The sequence below is a fragment of the Kogia breviceps genome, chromosome 18 (genome assembly GCF_026419965.1).
Source record: "Kogia breviceps isolate mKogBre1 chromosome 18, mKogBre1 haplotype 1, whole genome shotgun sequence".
Taxonomy (NCBI): domain Eukaryota; kingdom Metazoa; phylum Chordata; class Mammalia; order Artiodactyla; family Physeteridae; genus Kogia; species Kogia breviceps.
This window is the reverse complement of record NC_081327.1, coordinates 55,137,658-55,160,117: the sequence shown is the minus strand read 5'-3', so window position 1 is coordinate 55,160,117 and position 22,460 is coordinate 55,137,658. Positions and strand designations below refer to the sequence as shown.

Genomic DNA, 22,460 nt, shown 5'->3' with positions numbered 1-22,460 from the left:
GGTTCAAGCACCAACCCGCCCCACTTCCCCTGACAGCCACCCCCCACCCCGGGTAATTACACCCCACGAGGCCGGGCCCAGCAGGGCCTCAGTTTCAGGCCCGCGTGCGCAATCTGGACTCGGCTTCTCTAATCACCCCCCTTGGTAATCTTTCATTACGGCAGAGAGAAATGTTTGTGAACAAATACAAGTGTCCCCCAGCTCAGGGCCTCCACGCCACCGCCCTCCCCGCCAAAGGGGCGATGCTTCTGCAGCCCTAACAAGGCTGTGGTCACCTGAGCAGAGACCCCAAGAGGCGGCGGCGGGGGGCACCACGTGACCCCGGGAGCCTGAGCGGCTTCATGATAAATTCATTATTGTATTTGCCTTCGGCGTGTTGAGCTCCCTCGCACGAAGCAATTTTTCTTGGGGATGGGGGCGGGGGCGGCGCCTGGGAGAGTCAGGAAGGCCTCTGGCCCCCGGATGCACACGGCTGGCCTGCTTTAGGCCTCAATGTTCTTTTTCAATGATGGCCACACTCGCAGGTTGTAGGTTTCTAAGCGGACTGAGGCCCTTTCTTGCCCGGCGTCCCAGAACTGGAAGCACGTACTCCCCAAGGCTAAGGCCCCAGTAACCGGCAGACGGAGCCAAAGCCATTTCGTTCTGGCTTTGGGGACGGCCGTAGCAGATGGCCTGGATCCTGACCCGGAACCAGAGGGAAGGACTGAGGGGGGGTCGGGGGGAGGCCAGCCTGCGTGTGCAGAGACGACCCTGCCCGGGGAGTAAAATGAGTAACAAGGCAGCTCGTTTTGCGACAAGCCTGCCATCCCCCGCCCCGCGCAGCCCTGTCAGTCAGCAACGTTTATGAAGAAGTCACTACAGAACGGGGAAGGCAGGAGCTTACGAACGGCACAAAGTGTCTGCCAGGACCCCAGTCAATGGGAACGGGAGCCCCCCCCGCCACAAGCCAGCACCACGGCGTGAGATGTTTGCAAAGCTAACTTCTGGGGTCCCCAGGCGGCCACGGCAGATGGGTCCAGCAACGCCCCGCAGCTGCAGCCAATGGGGGGGGTTTGGTGCAGGGTGGGGGCCGGGTAACATTTGGGGGTCCCCCCTCGCCTGCGCACTGCCACGCTGGCGACACTCCTTGTGGGGGGCTCCCCGGAGGCTGAATCCAGGGTGAAGAGCGTTCAGGACAGACGCCCACACATGAGAGTCCCTCAGGGCAAGGATGCCAGGTAACACCGGGAGGTGTAGGTGGGGCTGGGGCCCCCCAAGCTCGTTCACGGGGCGGCGGCTCCTGGGTGGAGAGGAGAGCGAGGGGCCCGGTGTCGGCGCCCCCGGGGCAGCCCGCGGACAGAGGCCTCCGAGGACAGCCGAGGGGTTGAGGTTCGAGGCGTCAGACGCTCGGGAGTCCCGGAGGTTCCGGTGGATGCGAAGGACGGAACTCAGGCGGCAGATGGCAGCAACATTTGACGGCGATTATTCTAAGCGGCTGCCGCGTCTGGAGCAGCCTGGGACGGGCAGGTGAAGGGCGGGCGGCGGGCGGCCCGGGGTGGGGGGCAGGCGCACAACTAACACAAAAGAGGCTGAGAGGCCGGGTCAAGGGTGGTGCCCAGGACCCCCCCCCCCCCCCGAGCTGATCCTTAACAGTGGCGTCAGCAGTGACAACAAGGCCTGGCTTTGCCCAGACCACCCCGGTCACCCTTCACAGTAACTCCAGGACCAGGCCCCCAGCAAACAGGTCATCCGAGAAGGCGCCTACACGGCCCATCCCTACCCCCCACTCTACAGATGGGTAAACTGAGGCTGGAAGAGTCAGACCCTTGTCTGGGGTTGCGTGCTGAGATGCTGGGGTGGGAATCCAGTTCTCCTTGTGGCTGTACCAGCAATTTCCCTTTAAACGAGAAGACACCGGAAAGGACCCCCCCACCTCCTAGGGGTCACGTCCCATCCTGCAGGCCGCTGTGAGCGCCCACCTACATGCTGCATCATTTTACAGATGGTACCAGGGAGGACCAGAGGTGGCACACAGCCAGGGAGTAAGAAGAGATCTCACCTTGGGGCTCACCGCACCCCCTGAATCCCACGTTCCGGCAGCTCTGGGCTGGAGGGCACCCAGGCAACAACCCCAGGAGCGACTCCTTTCTGTGCCCAAGGCCCCTGAGCTAACCAGGCCGCCTCCTTACAAAGGAGCCCTTTGAGTGGAGCCCGGAGGCACGGGGTGCAGGACGCAGGTGGGGGTCAGAGGTCCCAAAGGACAGGAACCCAACCTAGCCAGGAGGCGGCGGCCAAACGCCTCCAAGTTTCCATGGAGCGGCAGGCCAGGAGGGCAGGGGTCAAGGCCAGGTCCTTCTCCCAAAGGGAAGAAACCTGACTGGGAGACCAAACTTTGAGGAGCGCTGAGAAGAGGAAGCAGAGGCCACTGCCGAAGGGGGCCTGCCCAGCCCCAGGGCTCAGGAATCTAGGTGTCCAGACAGCTCCTGCCCTGCCCCTCAGGTGAGGAGAGAGGATCAGAGAACGGAAAAGCATTTGTCCCTTCAAACAAATTATTGTCATTTCTAATTTCGGGGGGCTGCGTTGGGTCTTTGTTGCTGCACATGGGCTTCCTCTAGTCGCAGCGAATGGGGGCTACTCTTCGTTGCGGTGTGTGGGCTTCTCATGTGGTGGCTCCTCTTGTCGCGGAGCACGGGCTCCAGAGCGCAGGCTCAGCAGTTGTGGGGCACGGGCTTAGTTGCTCCGCGGCACGTGGGATCTTCCCCAAACCCGCGTTCCCTGCATCGGCAGGTGGATTCTTAACCACTGCGTCACCAGGGAAGCCCTGTCCCTTCAATACTGAGCGGGTGTTGACAAAGCTGTCTGTGCAGGGCGGGCGTCTCCACCCGCACCCCCAGGCCCAAAGGGCACTTAGTAGGTCCTCAGCCTGCAGAAAGGTATGGCAGTCCCACCTTCACAGGGCACAGCCTGCCAGATTCAACGTGGAGAAGGGGGATGCCTGGCCCCCTGGCTCAGGCAGACGGGCAACCTCAGAGTCTCACACGGCAGGACCACCAGGAGTTAAGTCAAGGAATTGCAGCCTCGGTTGGAAACCAGCCAGAAGATGGGGATCCGGGCCTGGCTCCCCCGAACCTCCTGGTGGGGCCCTCTCGGGTCCTCATGTGGCCCGAGCCTCAGTTTCCCCATCCGTACCCCAGAGTTGGGGTGGGGAGACGAGACAGCAGGTGGCAGAGGCTGAGCGGGCAGCCTTTCATCCATCAACCCGTTTCTTTGGCCTGAAGTCAAGACATGTTCCAACGTGAACCAATGGGGACTTCCCCGGTGGTCCAGCGGGTAACCCTCCACGCTCCCAAGGCAGGGGGCCCGGGTGCGAGAACTAGACCCCACATGCAAGCCGCAACTAAGAGTCCGCGTGCCACAACAAAGATCCCGTGTGCTGCAACTAAGACCCGGTGCAGCCAAAGTAAGTAAACAAATAAAATATTAAAAAATAAAATAAAATAAACGTCAGTGAATGGATGATATATTAAAACTGGTTTCAAGTCAAAATGAAGATTTCCCGTTTCCCTTGAAAAAGCAGCAGCCACCAACCATCAACCTTCGCCTGCCCCCAGGCTGCCAGACCGCCCGAGTCCCCGCCACTCCCTACTGTGGGAGGCCGGTTGGCCCCTCCGCGCCAGAGGTGTCTCCAGTTTAGGAACTATGTGGGATCAGGGGATGAACAGGGTCCACGGGAGGTTAATAAATGTGCGTGCAACCGGGATGCCCAGCACAGATGTTAGCAACACCTTCCAGCAGATTCAGCAGTGGGAGGTCAACCCCTCCACCCTCAGCTTCAGGGGTGACCCCGGCACCTGTCAACCGCAGGTGGGGCCCACGTGAATCAAAGCCAGGACTTGCCTCGAGTTAAAAGATGTTTTTGTGGGGTTTTTGGGCTTTTGCCAAAGTTCCATTCTCACAGTGGTTCAAAGTGACACACCAGACCCCCTGCCCAGAAAAACATATCCACTGAATTCTGCACTGAGTTTGACCATGTTCACAGAAGCCCAAATGTAAACCCCACAGAGATGTGTGTGTAGAGGTTGCTGGCACCCATGGACCCAGGTTATAGCCGCCTACAGCAAACAATTCTTTACATATCAAACGCCGATACTAACACCCCCCCCCCCCAAATACATTCTACCCAGGCCAAGGGAGTCCAGGGTGTCAAAAGTAAAATACTGGGGCTTCCCTGGTGGCGCAGTGGTTGAGAGTCCGTCTGCCGATGCAGGGGACGCAGGTTCGTGCCCCGGTCCGGGAGGATCCCACATGCCTCGGAGCGGCTGGGCCCGTGAGCCGTGGCCGCCGAGCCTGCAGCAACGGGAGAGGCCACAACGGTGACAGGCCCGCGTGCCGCAAAAAAAAAAAAAAAAAAAAAAAAGTAAAATACTAATTTCTTATGGTGTTTCCATGGTCCAAGTTCTTATGGTGTTTCCATGGTCCAAGTTCTAATGGTGTGTCCTCACCTGGGCTCATCTGCCATCTTCAAAGCCCTATGTACGATGCCCGAATATCAGAAAATGCCCCACTGGAAAAAACCCAACTACCCTGCAGCCAAAGTGGGCTTCAGAACAGGACCACCAGGTAAAACTTCGCCAAAGGGGCCACTAGCCACCAGCCATGAGCTCCCTACTCCCGTCCCCGTCACACGCCAGGTCAGCCAGCCACCTTCCTCTGGCCACAGCCATCGCCCTCCAACTGCCGAGCAGCCAACTGCCGAGGCCTAAATAATCCTTCACTTTCTCCAAAGAAACAAACAAAACCCCCTCCACAGCTCCAACTGGGAACTTGTAGGGTTCCTGCACCCCAGGCAGGATGCTGAGGCCAGAACTGGCTCTCACAGGTACCAGGCTTCATCCCCCAGGACTCTTGGGTCACATGGCAAGGAGCACACCTGCCCTTGGAGGCCAAGGCCTGAGGGGCACGCAGGGGACCCCAGAACTGAGTCAATAAAGGTCTGGGTTGTACAGGTAGGCAGAAAAGCAAGTGCCTGCAACGCTTTCTGGAGGAATCTGGCAACATCTTTAACGATGTGTCAAGCCTTCACGCCCGGCCCTCTCCCCTCTGGAAATGTAGCCGACAGATCAGTCCTGAGGTGTGAACACACCCACGGGGGGCTCGCTGCACGTGGCACGGAAATGGCTGCAAACTGCAGCGTGAAGCCCCGAGGCCCACTGAGCGCCCTGGCTGGGGAAGCCCCGCACGGACACCACAGCACACACGGTTCCTCGCAAGGAGGGAGGCGACGCGGTCCTGCCAGTTTCAACTTGGAAACCAGCTGTTGGGTTAAAATGCACTCCCTGGGCCCAGGTGACAGGCTCCCGGGACTGGCATCCCTAGTAAGGAAGTCCTTCTTAGTCTTATAAGACACGTATTTAGGTGAAAACTGCACCTTGAAAAAAGCTAAGTCGATGTGCTCAGAAAGGAGAAAAGCCCGGCCACCAAATCTGGTTTTTCTTTTAAATATTCATTTTTTTTTTGGGGGGGGGGTGCATTGAGTCTTCCTTGCTGCACACGGGCTTTCTCCAGCTGTGCTGAGCTGGGGCTACTCTTCACTGCTGCGCACGGGCTTCTCATTGCTGTGGCTTCTTGTGTTGCGGAGCACGGGCTCCAGGCATGCGGGCTCAGTAGTTGTGGCACGTGGGCCCAGTAGTTGTGGCTCGAGGTCTCAAGAGCACAGGCTCGCTAGTTGTGGTGCACGGGCTCAGTTGCTCTGTGGCATGTGGGACCTTCCCGGACCAGGGCTCGAACCCGTGTCCCCTGCACTGGCAGGCGGATTCTTATCCACTGCGCCACTAGGGAAGCCCCATCAATCTGATTTAAAACCTACAATCTCAGACCGCACCTCCACTCCCCTTGGGAGCCCAAGCGGGGGCGGCCAGAAATCCTTTCCAAGAGTCCATCGGAACTGGGCGCTGAGAGCCCGGAGGGCAGAGCCACGGGGGCTTATCCTGAGCCGCAGCGTTCCCATCCTGTAAGTGGGGGCAACTACCCTTCCCCCACCACGAGGTGCAGGGGCCAACCACACAGCCCTGCCGCCTCTGGGATGCAGAGGTCCCTCCAACACCGTCATCTGATGAAGAATTTTAGCTTTACCTGTATTCACCTTTGATATCTAGTCTAGCACGTCCTCACATGTTTAAGTGAACAGAGAAAGACCACGTACCCTATGTAGAAAAGTTACAAAAACGCACTCAAAGATAAACGGACACCAGCAGTTAAGTAGGACGAATCTGCTCACGTCTCCTGGTTTTCCATTTCACACCTACTACCGGCGGTCTGATGGCAGGTAGGCAGGAGCCCCCGGGGAGGCAGAGGAAGGTAGACAGACGAGCTCCCATGGGGCCCCCCTCTCCCGTTTCTCCCAACTAACAGTCAAAGGGGGGGTATAATCCCTACCCCACAAGCCAGACCCTCAGGGCAAGATAAGCTGTGGAGTGAGAACACGTGTCACGCGAAGGCAGCCAGCCCTCCCGCCCCGCAAACAGGCTCTGGCTCAGCTCAGGGGGAGAGGAGACCCGGGTTAGCACAAAGGAGGCCTCTGCCCGCCCCTGCTGGCAGGCCTCGCCCTCCTCAGCTTGACACGTGGATTTCCTTCAAGACGGCGTAACCTGACCAAAAGCCTGCCGATCGATTCCTTTCATTGCTGCCTGTGGTCACAGATGTGCCATGAGAGCGCAGGAAGGGCCGGGCTGGGGAGGGGCTGCCGTTTCACCTCCCTCCTCCCCACCCGGGGTACAACCCCACCCAGTGCCACCAAGGTGGGGGGGGGGAACAAGCTGCTGAGCGAGGGGTGGGGGGTGGATGAGGTCCCATAAGAACACGTCTGGCTGCTGCAGTCCCAACAGGGGAGGGTCCGCAGGGGCTGATTTGGCACCTTGAGCCTCTGGGTCTTGGTCGGAGAAGTGGTCACCGCCCCTCCCCCACACCAAACATTGCCAAGGCCAGGGTCTAGGGGAACAGAGCCTTCTGGGCTTCACAAGTTAGAATCCCAGGGATCCTAGAGCCACTGAGTTGGGAATGATCTGTGTGCCACTGACATACCCTTACTCAAGAGCTCTCGGGCTTTGAAAACCACTTAACCCCCGGCAGCCCAAGGACACGGGTGCCGCTGCCTTTCCCACTTTACGGATGAGAAAATCGAGGCCCGGAAGGAAAGCATGTGAGGTCATACTGGTTCAGCCAGAGGGGGACGTTAACGCCCCGGCCAGGAACTGACCACCGTATCGACAGACACTTGGGGGCTAAGCCCAGGCCCCCAAGGCTTTCAGCCCCTCCCCTGCAACGACCCATTGAGGGCAGGCATACGGTATGTCACCTAAACCCTTACCTCTGAAAAAGCCTCTGCAGCTCCATCCTACAGATGGGGAACAGCTGGGGCTACTGATGGCGGTGGGAGGGCTGATGTCCTCATTTGCCCGTGGGATACCCCCCCACCCGGGTCTGGCCACCCCAAAGCCACGGAAACGTGCAGCTCCTCACACACGTCGAGTCCTCCGGCTGGAGGAACCGGTTCCAGAATTGGAAGGCTTGGCCAGAGCTTCAGACAGGCACAGAAGCCACCCATCCAAATGCAACTCTGCACTTGAAGGCCCCTTTAGGAGAAGGGCTTGCAGCTCACCAGAGGCAGGTAGGGAGTATTATTATTACCCCAGGTGAACACAAAGCCCAGAGCCATCCAGTGACCCAGTGACGGGGTCGTGGGCACTGTTCCTCCACCGCCTCCCCGGCCGGAAGAGGTCTACCCAGTCCAGTGTATTTCTGGGGCGAACAGGGCAGACTCTGGCTTCCTACATGGGACCCCAGTTCTCCTTAAGAAGCCTGGGCCCACCTTCCCCCAAGGAGAGGAATTCCTTGCCTGCTCTGCCCTCGGCAGAAGGCCTTGCTAGCTCAGCTGGGGGTTTATAAAATACAGCTGTCAGGGCCCCACCCCTAGAGATTGGGTCTTAACTGGTCACAGGTCCGGCCTGGGAGTTTTAAGTTCCCCAGGTGAGCCTAAAGTACAGCCAAGAGTGAGCACTTGGTCTGGGGGCCTCCTGCTCCCCACATACATCCTTCCTCAGTTAAAAGTCACCTCCCAGGGCCTCCCTGGTGGCGCAGCGGTTGAGAATCCGCCTGCCAATGCAGGGGACAAGGGTTCGAGCCCCGGTCCGGGAAGATCTCACATGCCACGGGGCAACTAAGCCCGTGCGCCACAACTACTGAGCCTGCGCTGCAGAGCCCGTGAGCCACGACTACTAAAGCCCGTGCGTCTAGAGCCCGTGCTCCACAACAGGAGAAGTCACAGCACCGAGAAGCCTGTGCACCGCAATAAAGAGCAGCCCCCGCTCGCCGCAACTAGAGAAAGCCCGCATGCAGCAACGAAGACCCAATGCAGCCAAAAATAAATACATTTATAAAGAAGAAAAACAAAAAGTCTATCAACTGGGGAAAAAAATTTTTTTAAATTAAAATAAAAAGTCACCTCCCAGAGACCCCCCCAAGTCCAACCAGGACCCCACAAAGCCTCAAGTTCAGCCAGATCCCCTCTCTTCCACGGATGCTTGTGAACTCTGGTCCCCCTCCTCCCCCATCAGCAGCCCAGATGGGCTTCTCTCCAGGTCTGGCCTCCGTCCCACCCTCTCCAGAGGCTGCTCTCACTTCCCCAGCTCTGCGGCGGCTTCCGCTCTGAACCAGCTCACGGCAGGGGGAAGGGAGGGGCAGGGGAAGGTGGTCTCAGGGGCCCCTGGGATTTGCAGCTGACTGGAGAATTCCAGGCGGAAGAGCAGCCCCAGCAAAGACAGGGACAGGGCACGGCAGCAAAGACAGGGACAGGGCACGGAGCACGAACGCCCATGGTTTCATCCCGCTGGCTAGGCTGGTGGGGAGAAGAAGCTGCAGAGGCGAGATTAAAAGTCCCCCCCCCCCCGCCGCCCCCCGCACGTTCTGGCAGGCGCGCACAGGGCCGCTCTGGAGGCACCAGCGGTGTTAGCTGTGTGCATACCTCCCAGCAGCGGGCGTGGGCACTCAGTAAATTCTCATTGACAAGAACACTCCCAAACGTCACCTCCCGCCTGTGGCCTCGGCCGGGGAGCAAGGCCAGCGTGGGGAAACCACACTCGGCGAGAGAGGAAAGCGAGTGGCCGAGCTGAAATGTCACCCGAAACATGGGTGCCTGCAGTTTAGAAAAACAGCTCTGCCGGCAGAGAGGGGGAGGGGGTGGGACGGGACAGGAGAGGGGACGGGAGACCTCCTGCAGCCCTGTGCTTTGGAGGCTGCTGTGCCGCCCTAACAGAGGTAATTAACGCGCTGCCACCCAACCCCAGCCTGGCGTGTACTTCGAGTAACCCAGGCTGGGAATTCCAAGCCTTCGGATGGGGCCAGGAAAAACCTGCCTTGCTGGCTGACTCCACAAGCCCCTGCGAGTTCCTGGGGCAAGAGCAGAGAGGTAGCAGCCAGGTCTTGCTCACCTGTGTTCTTCTGGCCAAGTAGGAACCGCAGGCACCCACCCTTCAGGAAGGGGCTCTGAGCCCAGAGGCCCTTCCTCCTTCAGAGAGGGGAGAGGAGAGCGGGGACGCCACCTGCCAAAGGGTCAAGGGCCATTAGAGACTGAGTGGGCTGGGGAGGTGTCCGGCTTGGAGGTGCAGGACCGAGGCCTGCCACAGAGTGGCGCTGTGCGCAGTTTGCTGTCGCTTCCAGCCAGAGGCCAGAGGTGCTGAATCCAGAGGCAGGCAGTGCCTTCTGCTCTGAAACCCCAAGGCTCTCCCACATCTGCAGCCCCTGACCTTCCCCGAGAGACACGGAAGTTAGGAGGCCAAAGGTCTGCCCGCGGGCACGGTTTGGCAAAGGCCATGGGAGCTTCCAAAGGGGTCCGCTGCTTGCCGTGGGCTCGGGTGCTGGCCCCTGCTCCTCTGTTAGGGCACTGACGCCCAGCCCCAGTCTGCACATTAGAATCACCCGCGGAACTGAGAACTCTCCAGGCAGGAGCCACAAACCCAGAGGCTGTGGCTTAACTGGGCGGGGGGAAGGCTGGCCAGCAGCAGCTGTAGAAAACCCAGCAGGGGGCCCCCTAAACCCTTTTCAACTCTAGCAAGCCAGGATGTGGAAAGCTATCCCCAACAGGCCAGGGCCTGGCCCCCGAGATATGACGGTGCCTGGAACCCGGACGGGCCTCGCAGCCTCCCCTCCCAAGGCAGGGCTGACCTCGGGTCACTGGCCTGGCGGCTCACCAGCTCCAGACTCACACCGCCCACACGGTTCACAGAAAGAAAAATCTGAGTGTCAAAAGCCTTGCTCCTGCGCCCCCCCTTCCCTCCTCGCCCCAGTGAGACAAAGTGACGCAGGCCAACCCAGCACTCGCTTTCACCCAGGGGTCAGGACTGTGCTGACAGGGCCCCTCGTGAAGTATCCTCGTAGCTGTTATCACAGAACCAGGCCTGCGGAGAGCTTCCGAGTCCCCGGGGCAGGCGGGGCGGTGACTCCCCTGTAAAGCCGGCGGCCGGGATGACACACGGGCTGCCCGTCGGAGCCTGCGCCCTGGGCCCCCGTCACCTGTGGCGTGGCCGGGCTGAGTCAGGCGGCCTGAACCTCAGGGACTGGGTGGAGGCAACCCACAAACAGGAGCTGAGCAACACTTACATGCCCCGAGCTTAAGTAAACCTGAGGGCAGCCCAGAGGCAGCCTGCTCACCTGGGGGGGTCCCCCCACCTTCCCCTGGGAGGGGGGGGCGAATAACAGGGGAGAGGGCCCAGCCAGCCAACCAGGGGACATCTCAAAGTGCCCCAAAGAGACCTTCTGCCCTCCCGTCCCTCTGCCTGGAAACCGGCTTAGGCGGGGAGGTTCCCACCCAGAATCCGCTGGGCCCTTTGTTCCAGCTTTTCACAAAAGCAGCCCTTTTTTTCATCCGGTGGTCCCGCTTTTTGTTTCCAAACCACAGCCTGTGTGGGCCCCAGATAAGGCACTGCAGGGGTTAACAAGGGTTTAATGTATTTTAGACGCACTTCCCAGACAAAGGCCAGTTTACAAAACAAGAAGCAAATCGACTCAACTCGGCTGGTATCCACCACCCAGCCGGCGGGCAGGTGCTTTCCCCGTCGTGCACACAGCCCTCCAAACTTAAAGCCGGCGCTCCAGCAAGGGACCCCGGCCCATCACGTGGGGTGTCGCGGCAACACTTCACTCAATCCGGGCGACCTCTTCTCCCCGGGACCTGCGCCTCAGTCTCCACTGCACACTTCTAAGTGGCCCCCTTGTCCCTCCCCCCTCCTCCCCAGCCCTGGAGAAGGAGCGGGAAGGGGGAGGTGGGAGGGCGAGCCCAACTCCCGCTCCGCCTCCACGAAGGGAATTTAATTAGCCTGCTGGAGAGGCGGGCGGGCAGCCGAGGAGGTGTCTCTGGTGCTGCAATATAATTGAATCGGCTCCACTCGGTCGGGCCACTGGCCGCCCATCAGCGCGGCCGCCGGGCTGGGGGCGGGGAGGCGCATCCAGGCGGAGCAGGAAGGGCCAGGGAGGGGGAAAAAGGACACTGCGAGTGGGGGGCGGCGGATGCAATCACCTCCCACCTCCGAGGCTGGGGCAGCCATCTTCAGCAGGGGGAGGGGCAGGGGAACGGCTCCAACAAGCGGGGGGGGGGGAGTGGAGAGGGAGGAAAGAAGCACCGGAGCCCGGGGCGCGCCCTTGGGAAGCAGGGCGTGGGGGTCGGAGACCCCGGAGGCTACAGTCCCGCCCTCCCGGCGGTCTCCCTAGCTCCTAGGGAAGGGGGAGGGGAGAAACACAAAAAAACAAAACGTGCGGCCCCGGCGGGCAAGCGCCCCACCCCCCCCACCCCGAGCCGCCGCCAACACCTGCCGCGGGGGCGTACCGCCGCCCCCCCTCGCTCCCTCCCCCTCCACCGCAAAGTTTTCACTCCGGAGTCGGAGTGTAGACAGCTCACCAAGAGCCCCCCAGCTCCCTTGCTCCCCACTCGCCGCACGCTCTAAGCGCCCTTCGCCGAACGCAGCCACCGAGCCCGAGCCCCGCGGCGGCCCGAGCCCCCGCCTGGAGCCCGGACGCCCAGACTACGATTCGCCGCGGGCGGGGGGACCTTTGGTCGCATGCCTGCCCGCCTGGCTCTTATCGCCGTTCACACTCCGGGGAAGTTGCCCCGGAGCCGTTGGCTGCCGCCCCAGCGGAACCCGCGAACTTGGAGAGGGGGGCGAGCGCGGAGACCGCCCCCCGCCCCCCGCCGGCGCGGCGCGCTCACCTTTCATGCCAGGGCCCCACAGCTCCGCCTCGCCTGACACATGCTGGAGCCACCTTCGCCCAGTGTTTGTCTAAACTGCTTATCTCACCCGGGGCTGCTCGGCGGCGGCGGCTCGGGCCCGCTGGGGAGGTGGAGCTTCCGGGGCCCCGGCCAAGAAACACCTGCTGCTGTCGCCGCCGCCGAGGACACACCCAAGCGCAACACCGCCCACTCCCGGGCCACTGGCTCGCTCCCGGCTCCCTGACCTCAGCCAGCGGGAGGTGTCGGGTTTCAGCCGCAAACACACACGCGCGCGCGCACCGACGAGCGCCCGGGTACACCCGCGCGGGCACACGCCCCTCCCCAGCCAGGCCGGGCAGGTGAGCCGAGGACACTAGGAGGTAGGGAAAGTGCCACCCTCAGGCTCCCGGGGGCCCGTGGCTCGATTGCTCAGAGGTCCCAGATACACTGGTGTCCAAGACTAAGCACTTGATTCCAAAAGTAGGGAGCAGTCACTTTGCAACACGCCCGCCAAGCGAGCAGCGCCCCTGCGTCTCACGACCGCTTCCCCGGCGCCTAGAACAGTGTGTCTGGCACAAAGCGGGCCCAACAAGGAGTGAACGGATAAACTCACGTGTTCTGGAGGCCTTCTGGAGGAAAACTTTCTCGGAGCCGGTGTCTGTGTTGGGGGAGGGGAGGGAGATACAAGGTCGGCTCTGTGCGTTTATCTTCCCCAAAACCCTCTTTCGGCCGCACCTCGAAAAGGTTGAATGTTAAGAACTGGGGCCTATGTTCCTTCCTCCCAAAATTCTAGGAATTCCGCCTTCCCGTTTCGTTTGAAAGAACTTTTGGGAAGCCTACAGCGCGGGGGACAGGGGGTAGTTCTTTAAAGAACCCACGTCCCAGCGGCTGGAGAGCCCACGGAGGCGCCGCTCCGCCCGGGGGGTCATTAAGTAGCTGGGGTTGCGGTCAGAGGCGAGGCCGCCCGCCTCCAGAAACTGGCACGACCCACTGGGCCTCTGGCCCCAGAGCAGCGCCTCCCCATTCCTGGCACCTACCCCCCCACCTCACCCAAGCACTTGACAGACTGGAATGACTCAGGGAGCGTCCTGAAATTCCTGGGCACCCACAAGCGTCACGGCGAAGAATGGCGGGCCCCAGCCTCCCCCCAGCGCCGGGCTCCGCCCCGCCCCCACCGGCGGCGGGCGCAGACGACCAGCCTCAAGCCCACCCCCAGCGCGGCCCGCGTCTCCCGGAAGCGCCGGGTTAATGGGCGCAGGCCTTGCCCGACACCCCTGGCCCTGACGCATTCCGGCGCCCCGGGCTCCGACCCCGCGCGTCCGAAGCTCCCAACGTTGCTCGGACGGCCCGGGGTCTCTCCCCGTACATCGTCTTTTGAAAATCCTCTACAGCTTTCATACTTCTGAGCCCGGAGGCAAACCAGTACCCACTCCCCGCCCCCCCCCCGCCGCCCCAAGCGGCCGCCCTTGCGCCGCGCTGCGGGTTTCAACTTTCGGCCGCCGGTGCCAGCCCGCGCTTCTGCCAGCCCCAAACCTGCCCCGGGACATGCCCGCGCCGCGTTTGGCAGGCGCGCACGCAGCCGTCCCCGCGGGCCCAGCCTCCCCCGCCTTCCCTCCTCCCTCTCTCTCCCTCCCTCCCCGCGCCAGTCCGGATTGCGACGGGAGGGAGCGCTGGGCGCCTGCCACCCCCCATCCATCTGTTCCCGATGACGCTGGCGGGCCTGGAGCAGTCGGAGCCCGCGCCAGCGGGGAGCAGAACCCGCCTGTGTGCCCGCTGGGGGGCTAGGGGTAGGGCCCCAGATGGGCGCCGCCAAGCCACCCACTCCCCTGCTCCACCTTCCACCGAGCGCACGCGGATCGGCCCCTCGCCTTGCACAAGGCTCCTGGCCGACCACAAACGAAAAAGGAAACGGACCTGCGAGGCCGAGCCGGGGGCCGTTACTGGCTTCTACCTGTGGGCGCCGGCCGGCCCTGGCACCTCGTGGGAGGGGCGCATTCGCTTCACCACCCGCCTCTCTCCGAGCCGCGCCTCCCTCCTGCGGGCCTAGGCCTCCGCCCGACGACGCTTTAATTTACGCACCACACGGTGTCTCCGCAGCGCGGCCTCCGGTAATTTATCATCAGCAATGGCCGGCAGATTCACCGCGGCCAGGGGGCCCAGGAAGGGGGTGCCTCCATCCACGCCGGGAGTGTGGGGCAGGGGGAGGGGGAGGGAGGAGTTAGAGAATTCAACAACGGGCCTAGGGCCTGAAAAACAAAATGAAAAACCACTGGGGGCGGTTCCAACCCTTTCCCACCTGGATTACAGGCTGCGGGGGCGGGGGGGGGGGGAGGGGAGGGGAGTAACTAACAAATGAAACTACTCGCACCTGGACCGGAGTCTCCTCCCAGCCCAGTGCAGGTCCGGACACCCAGGCCCCACCTCCCAATCTCTCTCACCAGGACGAGGTGCTCGAGCTTATTTCCCTTCATCCCTGGGGAGGCCCTCGTGGTGGTGGTGGTGGTTTGGGGGCTGGGGTCAAGTTCTTCCACCTGTTTGAGAAGGACCACGATGGCCAAATGTGAAATTTTGTGGGGTTCATCATGTGGCTAGTTTTTAGAGTTGGCAGATCCCTCCCCTGTAGACATCTGGTTCCACTGCATTTGCGAGAGGGGTAGCCTGATCCCCGTTTCACAGACGAGGAAGTCGAGGCCAGAGTTGCTCACGGTCACGTGCACGCTGGTGCAATGGGAGCTGTGCTGGGAGCTGCTCACACCTGCAGTCTCCCTTTCCAAGAACTGCCCGCGGAGGCTGCGGGGAGCTGCAGGGATCCCCAGCGACCGCCGGGAGGCAGCAGCGAGCTGGCCTGCGCGCCCTGGCCAGAAAATGCTGGCGGCCACCAGGAGGGCTGGCACGGCAGAGATGGATGACACTCAGTGTCAGCGCGCCTGGCCTGAGGAAATTAGTAATCCGGGAGCACGGCCTCTGAGTTTAAGGGTGGGAATTGCTCTCCTGCAGCCTGCGCGCTCCCCGCTAACGAGGTTTGTAGCTTGACTCAATTTCCCGCCACTCTGGGCTCAGGCTGGCCGCCCTCCATTTCCCTCCGGGGCCGTTCCTTCCCCTCCTGGTGGCAGCTCCCACCCCGCAGCCATTCCCAGCCCTCTCCCTGGGCAAAGTGCTCCTTCTCTGCACCTCCTCTGCCTCATTCCCATACGCCTGGAAACCGGGCAGAAAAAGAAGGTTCAGGGTAAAAGCGCAAGCTGTACCCAAGGCCAGGGTCCGTCCTAAGGTGGGACGTATGGGGACGCTTTCCAGGGTGGCGACACCCGCCCTGATGACCGTGCTCACCGGGTTCCTGCTTCCTTTTTGCTAGGGGCAAACGGGATGCTTGGTGGGCACCTGCCCACGCCCCCAGACTCGGGTCAATCTGAACCGTGCTTGCTGGAGCAGGAACCAGAAGTACTAAGCCCTGTTAAGGAAAAGCCCCAGGAGCCCCTTAAACGTACCCCCCTGAGGCAATTGACAAGGGATCTGCCAGAAAGGAAGGCATGCCTCTAACCAACATGGTGGGCGTTTAGTCACTCAACAAACGCACCAGCCTGCCAGATACAGACTGGAACTGCCAGGCCCCGGGGGGTGGGGGGTAGGTGCTGACAGGAGGGGCGCTTCAAGGCAGCAAGGAACTGGAAAGACAGGAGAGCGGGTTGGCGACTTACCCATCACCACTACCACCACCTGGGCACCTACTAGTCAGGTGAGGTTCCCTGCATTGGAGGCACCACCTGCAACTGTCCCCCACCGCGTCCCAGCACGGATCCAGCCCCTGGCCTGTGAAGGGCCCTGGATACCAGGGAAGGGAATCCTGTGTCCCGCTCTTTATCATCTTGTGTCCTTCGGGATCAGCAGGACTTAGGCTAACTGTGTCGCCCACCCGAACCAGGTGTTCTAGCCCATAAGGGCTGTACGCCACCGTCATTTTTCCACCACCCCAGCCACCCCATTCAGCACCTGATTGGCAAACAAGTGTCAGGGACCTGGACGTCAGTGTGGGTGTGAAGGGAGGTTCATTTTTGCCATTTACCAGACACCTAACACGTGCCAAACTGCTCAACTCCTGTCATTTAATCCCCTCGGCCCTGCAAGGCGGCCTCCTGACCTCCATCACAAAGCCCGGTGAGGGGACCAGAGAAGGTTAATTAACTTGCCTAGGGCACACACGTTCGATGCAAGCCTGATCCAGACGCTGGATGTCCTATACCCAGCAGCATTTCTCCGAGGCTACCTGCTGTAGATATATCAGGGCCGGGCAGGGTCTGGGGGGTTGGGGGGGTGCATCTCAGCATCTCCAGCTGGCCGTCCTGGTGTCCAAAAATCAGCCTCCCTTCCAGGAGGGTTGGGGGACCCACCACCCAGAGCCCCGAGATTTGCTCAGTCCCTCTGCATGAGTGCGCTCCACTCACCCGAAGGCTACCGGCGCAGAGGGTACCCCCAGGCACCTGAAGGGCTGAGGGACAGGGGGCCTGCCCAGCCGCCCCCTCCGGGCCCAGCCCCTCCTGCCCTGCCCTGCCGCCAAACCTCCATCGGTTACACTCCGAAGTCCCCTTTCTCTCTCCAGCCAGATATCACTGGCCCAGAAAGCCTCTCCATTCTTCAAAGCCCTGCTTAAATCTTATCTCTTCCAAGGAGGTTTTTCCCATCCTGGCCTCTGGAATTCATCTCTCCAGGCACCACATCCCACTCTTAGATGCCGATCGCACAGGGTAGCGGTCGTGGATAATGGCGGGGGGGGGGGGCGCAGGGAGGGTTGGATGGAGAGGGCGTGTGAAATAGATTCCCAGGCCAGCCCACGGAGGAGCTATGGTCTGGGGTCAGGGACAGGACGGAGCACGCTTAGCAAGAGCTGGGGGCAGGACTGGGGGTGTCTGGGCCTCCCCAGAGATCGCTGGAGCCCACAACTCCCCTCCCCACACCCCGAGAGACAGTGGGTACACCCAGAGGGGAAGGGACTCTCATCTCGTAGCGGTGACACAGCCCCAGCCTCTGCACGATCACATCTCACGCAGACCCGCAGCAAGGATAAAGGGAAGGAAAACCATGGCAGCTCTCTCCCCATCCCCCTCTGCCCCCCAGGGAGGAGCCAGGCTCTCCAGGGACACGGGGGCACATCCAGGCCCGGCCTGGGAAGCCTCCGCCGACTCACCATCTCAGCCGGCTGTCCAGTAGCCAAGGTCACCCCCAGGGAACATGGGCCCAGCCGACCCCGGTGGACGAGGTGGCAGGAGGCGTTGGCCTCCTAACCCAGGGCTGCCCCAACACTTCCTGCCCTTTCAGTGCCGGCCTCCAAGCTGCACCCCCCCCACAGCTGCACTCCTTCACAATCAGTTAACAGCTGTTTTGCATAGATTTTCAATTCTAATTGCTGCGCTTTGTGAGCCGCCGAGCCCCGGTGAATGGGGAAGCCGCGGCGCGGCTAGAAAGCAGGCGGGGAGGGGGGACACTCCAGAGGGACTCAAAGGAAGCCAGTGTGCGCACCAGGCTGGCTGCTTTTATTTTTATTTTTTAATAGAAGAATACCCACTAACTGCCCCCGCTCCAGCTCCTGCCTCTTCTCCTGGACCCCAGAATCTGAAGGGCGCCTCCCACCCAACCTTGGCAGGGATGTCCCCGCCCCGCCCCCCTCTGACCCACCCCCGACACAGTACCCGGGGGGGGGGGGGGGGCAGCTTCCAGCTCCAGAGCCACTGCAGGAGCCAGCGACCCCCTCCCCCTCCACGCGCCTAGCCCCCCAGGCTCTCCAGTACCCAGATTTGGGAAGCTAATTGGACAATAAAGTTCAGCAGCGAGGAAACGCGCTCTCTGGAGACAGCTGGCATCTATAAAAGAGAAATATTTGCATTTAAAACCTTTAAACTTTATAGGGCAGGCCAGGCCAAGGCAGGGGGAGGGAGGATGGTGGGGGTGCTCGGACTCTCGGGCAGGCGGCAGCTCTGGGGGGGAGACCTCACAGGCTGCTGGGGGTCCATGGAGGCCCCCAGGCTGGTAGTTCTGAACTTCTCTGCCACCGGCGACTCCCCGCCCCCTCCCAACACCCCTCTACTTCCTGCAAGATACCAGCCATCCACGCAGGCCTGGGCGGCCTTGCCACAGGTCAAGCACGAACCCTCCTAGCTCCGTGCCCACCTGGGAGCCCAGGCATTCCGTGGGAGTCCTGAGGCCTTTCCAGGGCAAGCACGCGGGGCTGGGGTCCACACCCTCCTGGTGGGCCTGCCCATCCCCCAGCCACCTCGGGAGAGCTGCAGGTTACTCTCCCCAAGTGGTTCCTCCCCGGGGCCGCTGGCTGAGTGAAGTGGCCCCCAGGCTGCAGCTTCCAGCAAGAAGACAGTCTGCGGGAAGGCACAGCGCTTCCCCACGCCCTGTGCACACCCGAAATGGGCAGCACTGGGAGAACGCTTCACCCCGGCTGCACGCAGAGCCGCTAGGGCAGTGCCGCCCCATTGCCCGGATGGAGAAATGGGGGCCGGAAGGGCCCCTCCCCCTCCAGGCTGCTGTCTGGGGTTGGGGGGCCGGGTTTTCACTTCTTCACATGCCTAGTTCCCACTTTTCATATTTGAGAGAAACCTGGCCGCGTTTTCCTCCTGTCAACATTTGTGACATAAAGCCGTGAGAGGGAACATGTTCCTGAGTGGCCTTATTTTAGCAGGCTTTCATGAGATCTCAGCTCTGCGGCCCATCTACCTGGCAGAGCTGCAATGAGGGGGCGTGCAGTGTAGACTCCCAGGCTCTGCTTTCCAGGCCAGGAGCAGAAACTTCCAGGGTGGACGGGGGCAGCAGAGAACGTGGCCGAAATCAACGGCACATGAGTAATTTTCAACAATGTCAATTAAGCGAAAACCACACCAGAAACATCCCCTCTCCCCTGGAGCATCCTGTCCTCACCACCTCTGTTCTCATCAGGAAAACACTTCCAGTCCCAGCAATGCCCGCTCAGCTCTTGGGCCACGGCCTGGCTTGGCGTTCAAGGCCCTGAGCAGCTATGAAACTGTCCTTTGGCTTCACCACACTCTACCTCCAGCCACGGAACCCCCGTATGCTGATCTTTTTCACCATCTCTTCCTAAACACGACTTCCCGATCATCTTGGTGTGAACCTCATTCCAGACTCATCCAAAAAACAAATTTCAAAACATGGCTTCTGGGAATTCCCTGGCGGTCTAGTGGTTAGGGCTCCGCGCTTTCCACTGCAGGGGCACAGGTTCGGAGAACTAAGATCCCAGAAGCAGCATAGCTCGGCCAGAGACAAAACAAAACAAAACGCGGCTTCTGAGAGCACCCACTGGCGTGTGGGAGGGATGTGAGAGTGGAGGGGAGAGGGTCAAAGGACAGACAGCGGGGCTGAGCCCACGTGACGGCCACCTGGCCGGGCAAACAGCCACCTTGCTCACTGTGCACCGCTTTTGCCAGCTGTTGACATGCAAGCAACACGACCCCTTCCCCAGCTTTAGAGTGAGGATGAAACAAGATAATGAGCTAGAAAGAGCCTTGCATGGTGCCTGGAACACAACTGGAGCTCCACAGCATGACTTACATTTGGTGTGAGGAGGAAGTGGATGAGAAGGAGACAGCAAATAAAGTTCTACAAGGAAGCAGACGGGCGGGCAGGGAGGCCACATCGGCACTGGGGGGCATCAGGACCTGCGGCCCGCTCTGGGACCAGGCAGCGTCGGGCTGGCCTGCTCTCTCGAAAGACCTGGGCTTTGGGCACAGCCCTGTGCTGGCTTCAGGGTCAGTACTACTGGCTGGTCACCTGCAGGGTCTGTGGAGCCAGATGGATGGGAGGAGAGCCAGAGAGAAGGTGGGACCCCGTGGGCCACCAAAGGTTCTTGGCTCTGTCATCTTTTAAAATGTTGACAACACCCAGTCCTGACTTCCTTCTCAGAGACGTGTCCTCAAAATTATCCAGCCAACCCAAGTGTCCTCCGACGGATGACTGATAAACAAGCGTGTGATCTGTCCATACAGTGGGTTATTATCCAGCCATAAGGAGGAGTGAAGGCCTGATACTGACTCCGATGTGGATAAACAGTGAGACTTGAAAACACACACACAGGGCTTCCCTGGTGGCGCAGTGGTTGAGAATCCGCCTGCCGATGCAGGGGACACGGGTTCGTGCCCCGGTCCGGGAAGATCCCACATCCGGGAACCCGTGAGCCACGGCCGCTGCGCCTGCGCGTCCGGAGCCTGTGCTCCGCAACGGGAGGGGCCACAACAGTGAGAGGCCCGCGTACCACAAAAAAAAAAACCAAAAAAAAACACACACACACAAAACCTTGGACATGAACGTTCGTGCCGGCATATTCGTAATGGCCAGAAAATGGAAACAACCTAAATGTCCATCGACCGACAAGGGAATTTAAAAACCCGCGATCTATCCACACAACGGAATATTATTCGACCATGAAAAGGAGGCAGGTGCTGCTCACGTGACAGCAAGGACGGGCCCTGTGAACAGCAGGCTGAGTGAAAGAAGCCAGACACAGAGAGCCAGACCCGCTCAGTGTGTGAGTCCGTCCAGAGGAAAAGTCCAGGACAGGCCAGACCACAGGGACAGACAGTACATGAGTGGTTGCCAGGGGCGGGGGGAGTGACTGCTGCCAGATACAGGGCTTCCTTTTGGGGTTTAAAAAAAGAAAATGTCTCGTGACAAGGCAGAGGTAGTAGTTGCACAGCTTCGCGAATGGATCAAATACCACTGAATTTGTTCACTTTAAAACGGTTCATCTTACATTGTGTAAATCTTATCTCAATTCAAAAAAAAAAAAAAAAAGATCCAATCTGAAGGTCGCCTCCCCCCTCCCCGCGTGATGTTGGGAGAGGCAGGGCCTGCAGTTTCTGGAGAAGACGCCACGCAGATGCCCAAGGTCGAGCGTCCCCTGGAAACTCCCTAGCGCGCTGTTCTGTTCGCGAATCTCGGGCAATAGGAGGGAAACCCGTCAGGTGCAAGCGTTTCTGGTCCCAGGGCGTTTTTCCACGCTCGGCGCCGACCACCGCCCCCGCCCCCCCCCCCCCCCCCGCCACAGGACACACTACGCACTGTCTCTCTACAGGCGAGACCTCTGCGCCCTCAGGGTAGGGGTTCGCAGTGTCCTTTCCCCATCTGTGTCTTTTTGTCCCCATCAACAGTTCTCCGGCCTCGGGGAGGACACCGAAAGGCACACACCTGTCGCCGGCTCCCGCCACCTGGCCACTGGGCTGGAAAGCCGCCAGCGGTAACCTGCACAGGCCTCGGGGACGAGGAGGGAGCTGGCGGGGGGGTGGGGGTGGCAGCTCCCCACCAGAGAAGCTAATCCCGCCAGAGATCACCGGGGACAGGGGAGCCCCCAATCCTGGACCCCTGACCGGAAGCCAGGGTGGGCCCTCAGTGGCGGGGAGGCCGGAGCGCCCGGGAGCCCCCTCACATCCACGCTGCCAGCAGGCACACATCCTCCTTCCCAGCCTGGACACCCAGCGGATGCAGAAATCTGGGTGGTTCCCTCATCAGCTTCTCAGGAACAACCCTTCTTTGTAAAAATAAACCACCTGTCCTCCACCAGGTGAGGGGCTTTCCTTTCTTCTGGGTCTGTCAGCTCAGAGACTAGGGCGTCTGGACTCCCAGCCAGGTGGCCACACAGGCCACAGGCCCAGGGGAGCCCTGGGCAGCAACTCACCACGAGGTCTGGGTTGATCTGGGTGGGACAGGGCTCAGGGTGAAGCTACAGGACCCTGCCCAGCAGCAAGAGAAGATATATATGTTCTAGAACCCAGGCTGCCGAGCCTGCGGGGTGGCCACTGACCCACACCAACTTGAAGGGATGCTCAGAAATTTATTTCAGGGGCTTCTCTGGTGGCTCAGTGGTTAAGAATCCACCTGCCAATGCAGGGGACACGGGTTCGAGCCCTGGTCCGGGAAGATCCCACGTGCCGCGGAGCAACTGAGCCCGTGCGCCACAACTACTGAGCCTGCACTCTAGAGCCCGCGAGCCACAACTCCTGAAGCCCACACGCCACAACTAATGAAGCCTATGCAGCCAGAGCCCGTGCTCCACAACAAGAGAAGCCACCACAATGAGTAGCCCGCGACTAAGAGTAGCCGCTACTCGACACAACTAGAGAAAACCCATGCACAGCAACCGAGACCCCACGTAGCAAAAAAAAAAAAAAAAGAAAGAAACTTATTTCAGGTCTCCATTCCCCAATTTTCCTTGCACGTT

At 60.8% G+C, this 22,460-nt stretch overlaps 1 protein-coding gene across 14 annotated transcripts in view; it reads right to left on the bottom strand.

The window, feature by feature from the left end:
• The window catches only part of GSE1 (Gse1 coiled-coil protein), a 418,214-nt gene that overhangs the window by 42,920 nt on the left and 352,834 nt on the right, over nt 1-22,460 (bottom strand). For 4 of the 14 annotated variants that reach the window (XM_067020279.1, XM_067020281.1, XM_067020280.1 and 1 more), the window contains exon 3: nt 12,849-12,893. The exons of 6 other annotated variants lie outside the window; for them this stretch is intronic. In XM_067020279.1, the coding sequence (XP_066876380.1) occupies nt 12,849-12,893 (45 nt within the window). Of the gene's footprint in view, nt 1-11,926; nt 12,143-12,235; nt 12,426-12,848; nt 12,894-13,285; nt 13,369-22,460 lie in introns of those variants that run through there. 4 more of the 14 variants (XM_059045494.2, XM_059045498.2, XM_059045495.2 and 1 more) reach the window with 3 other exon arrangements.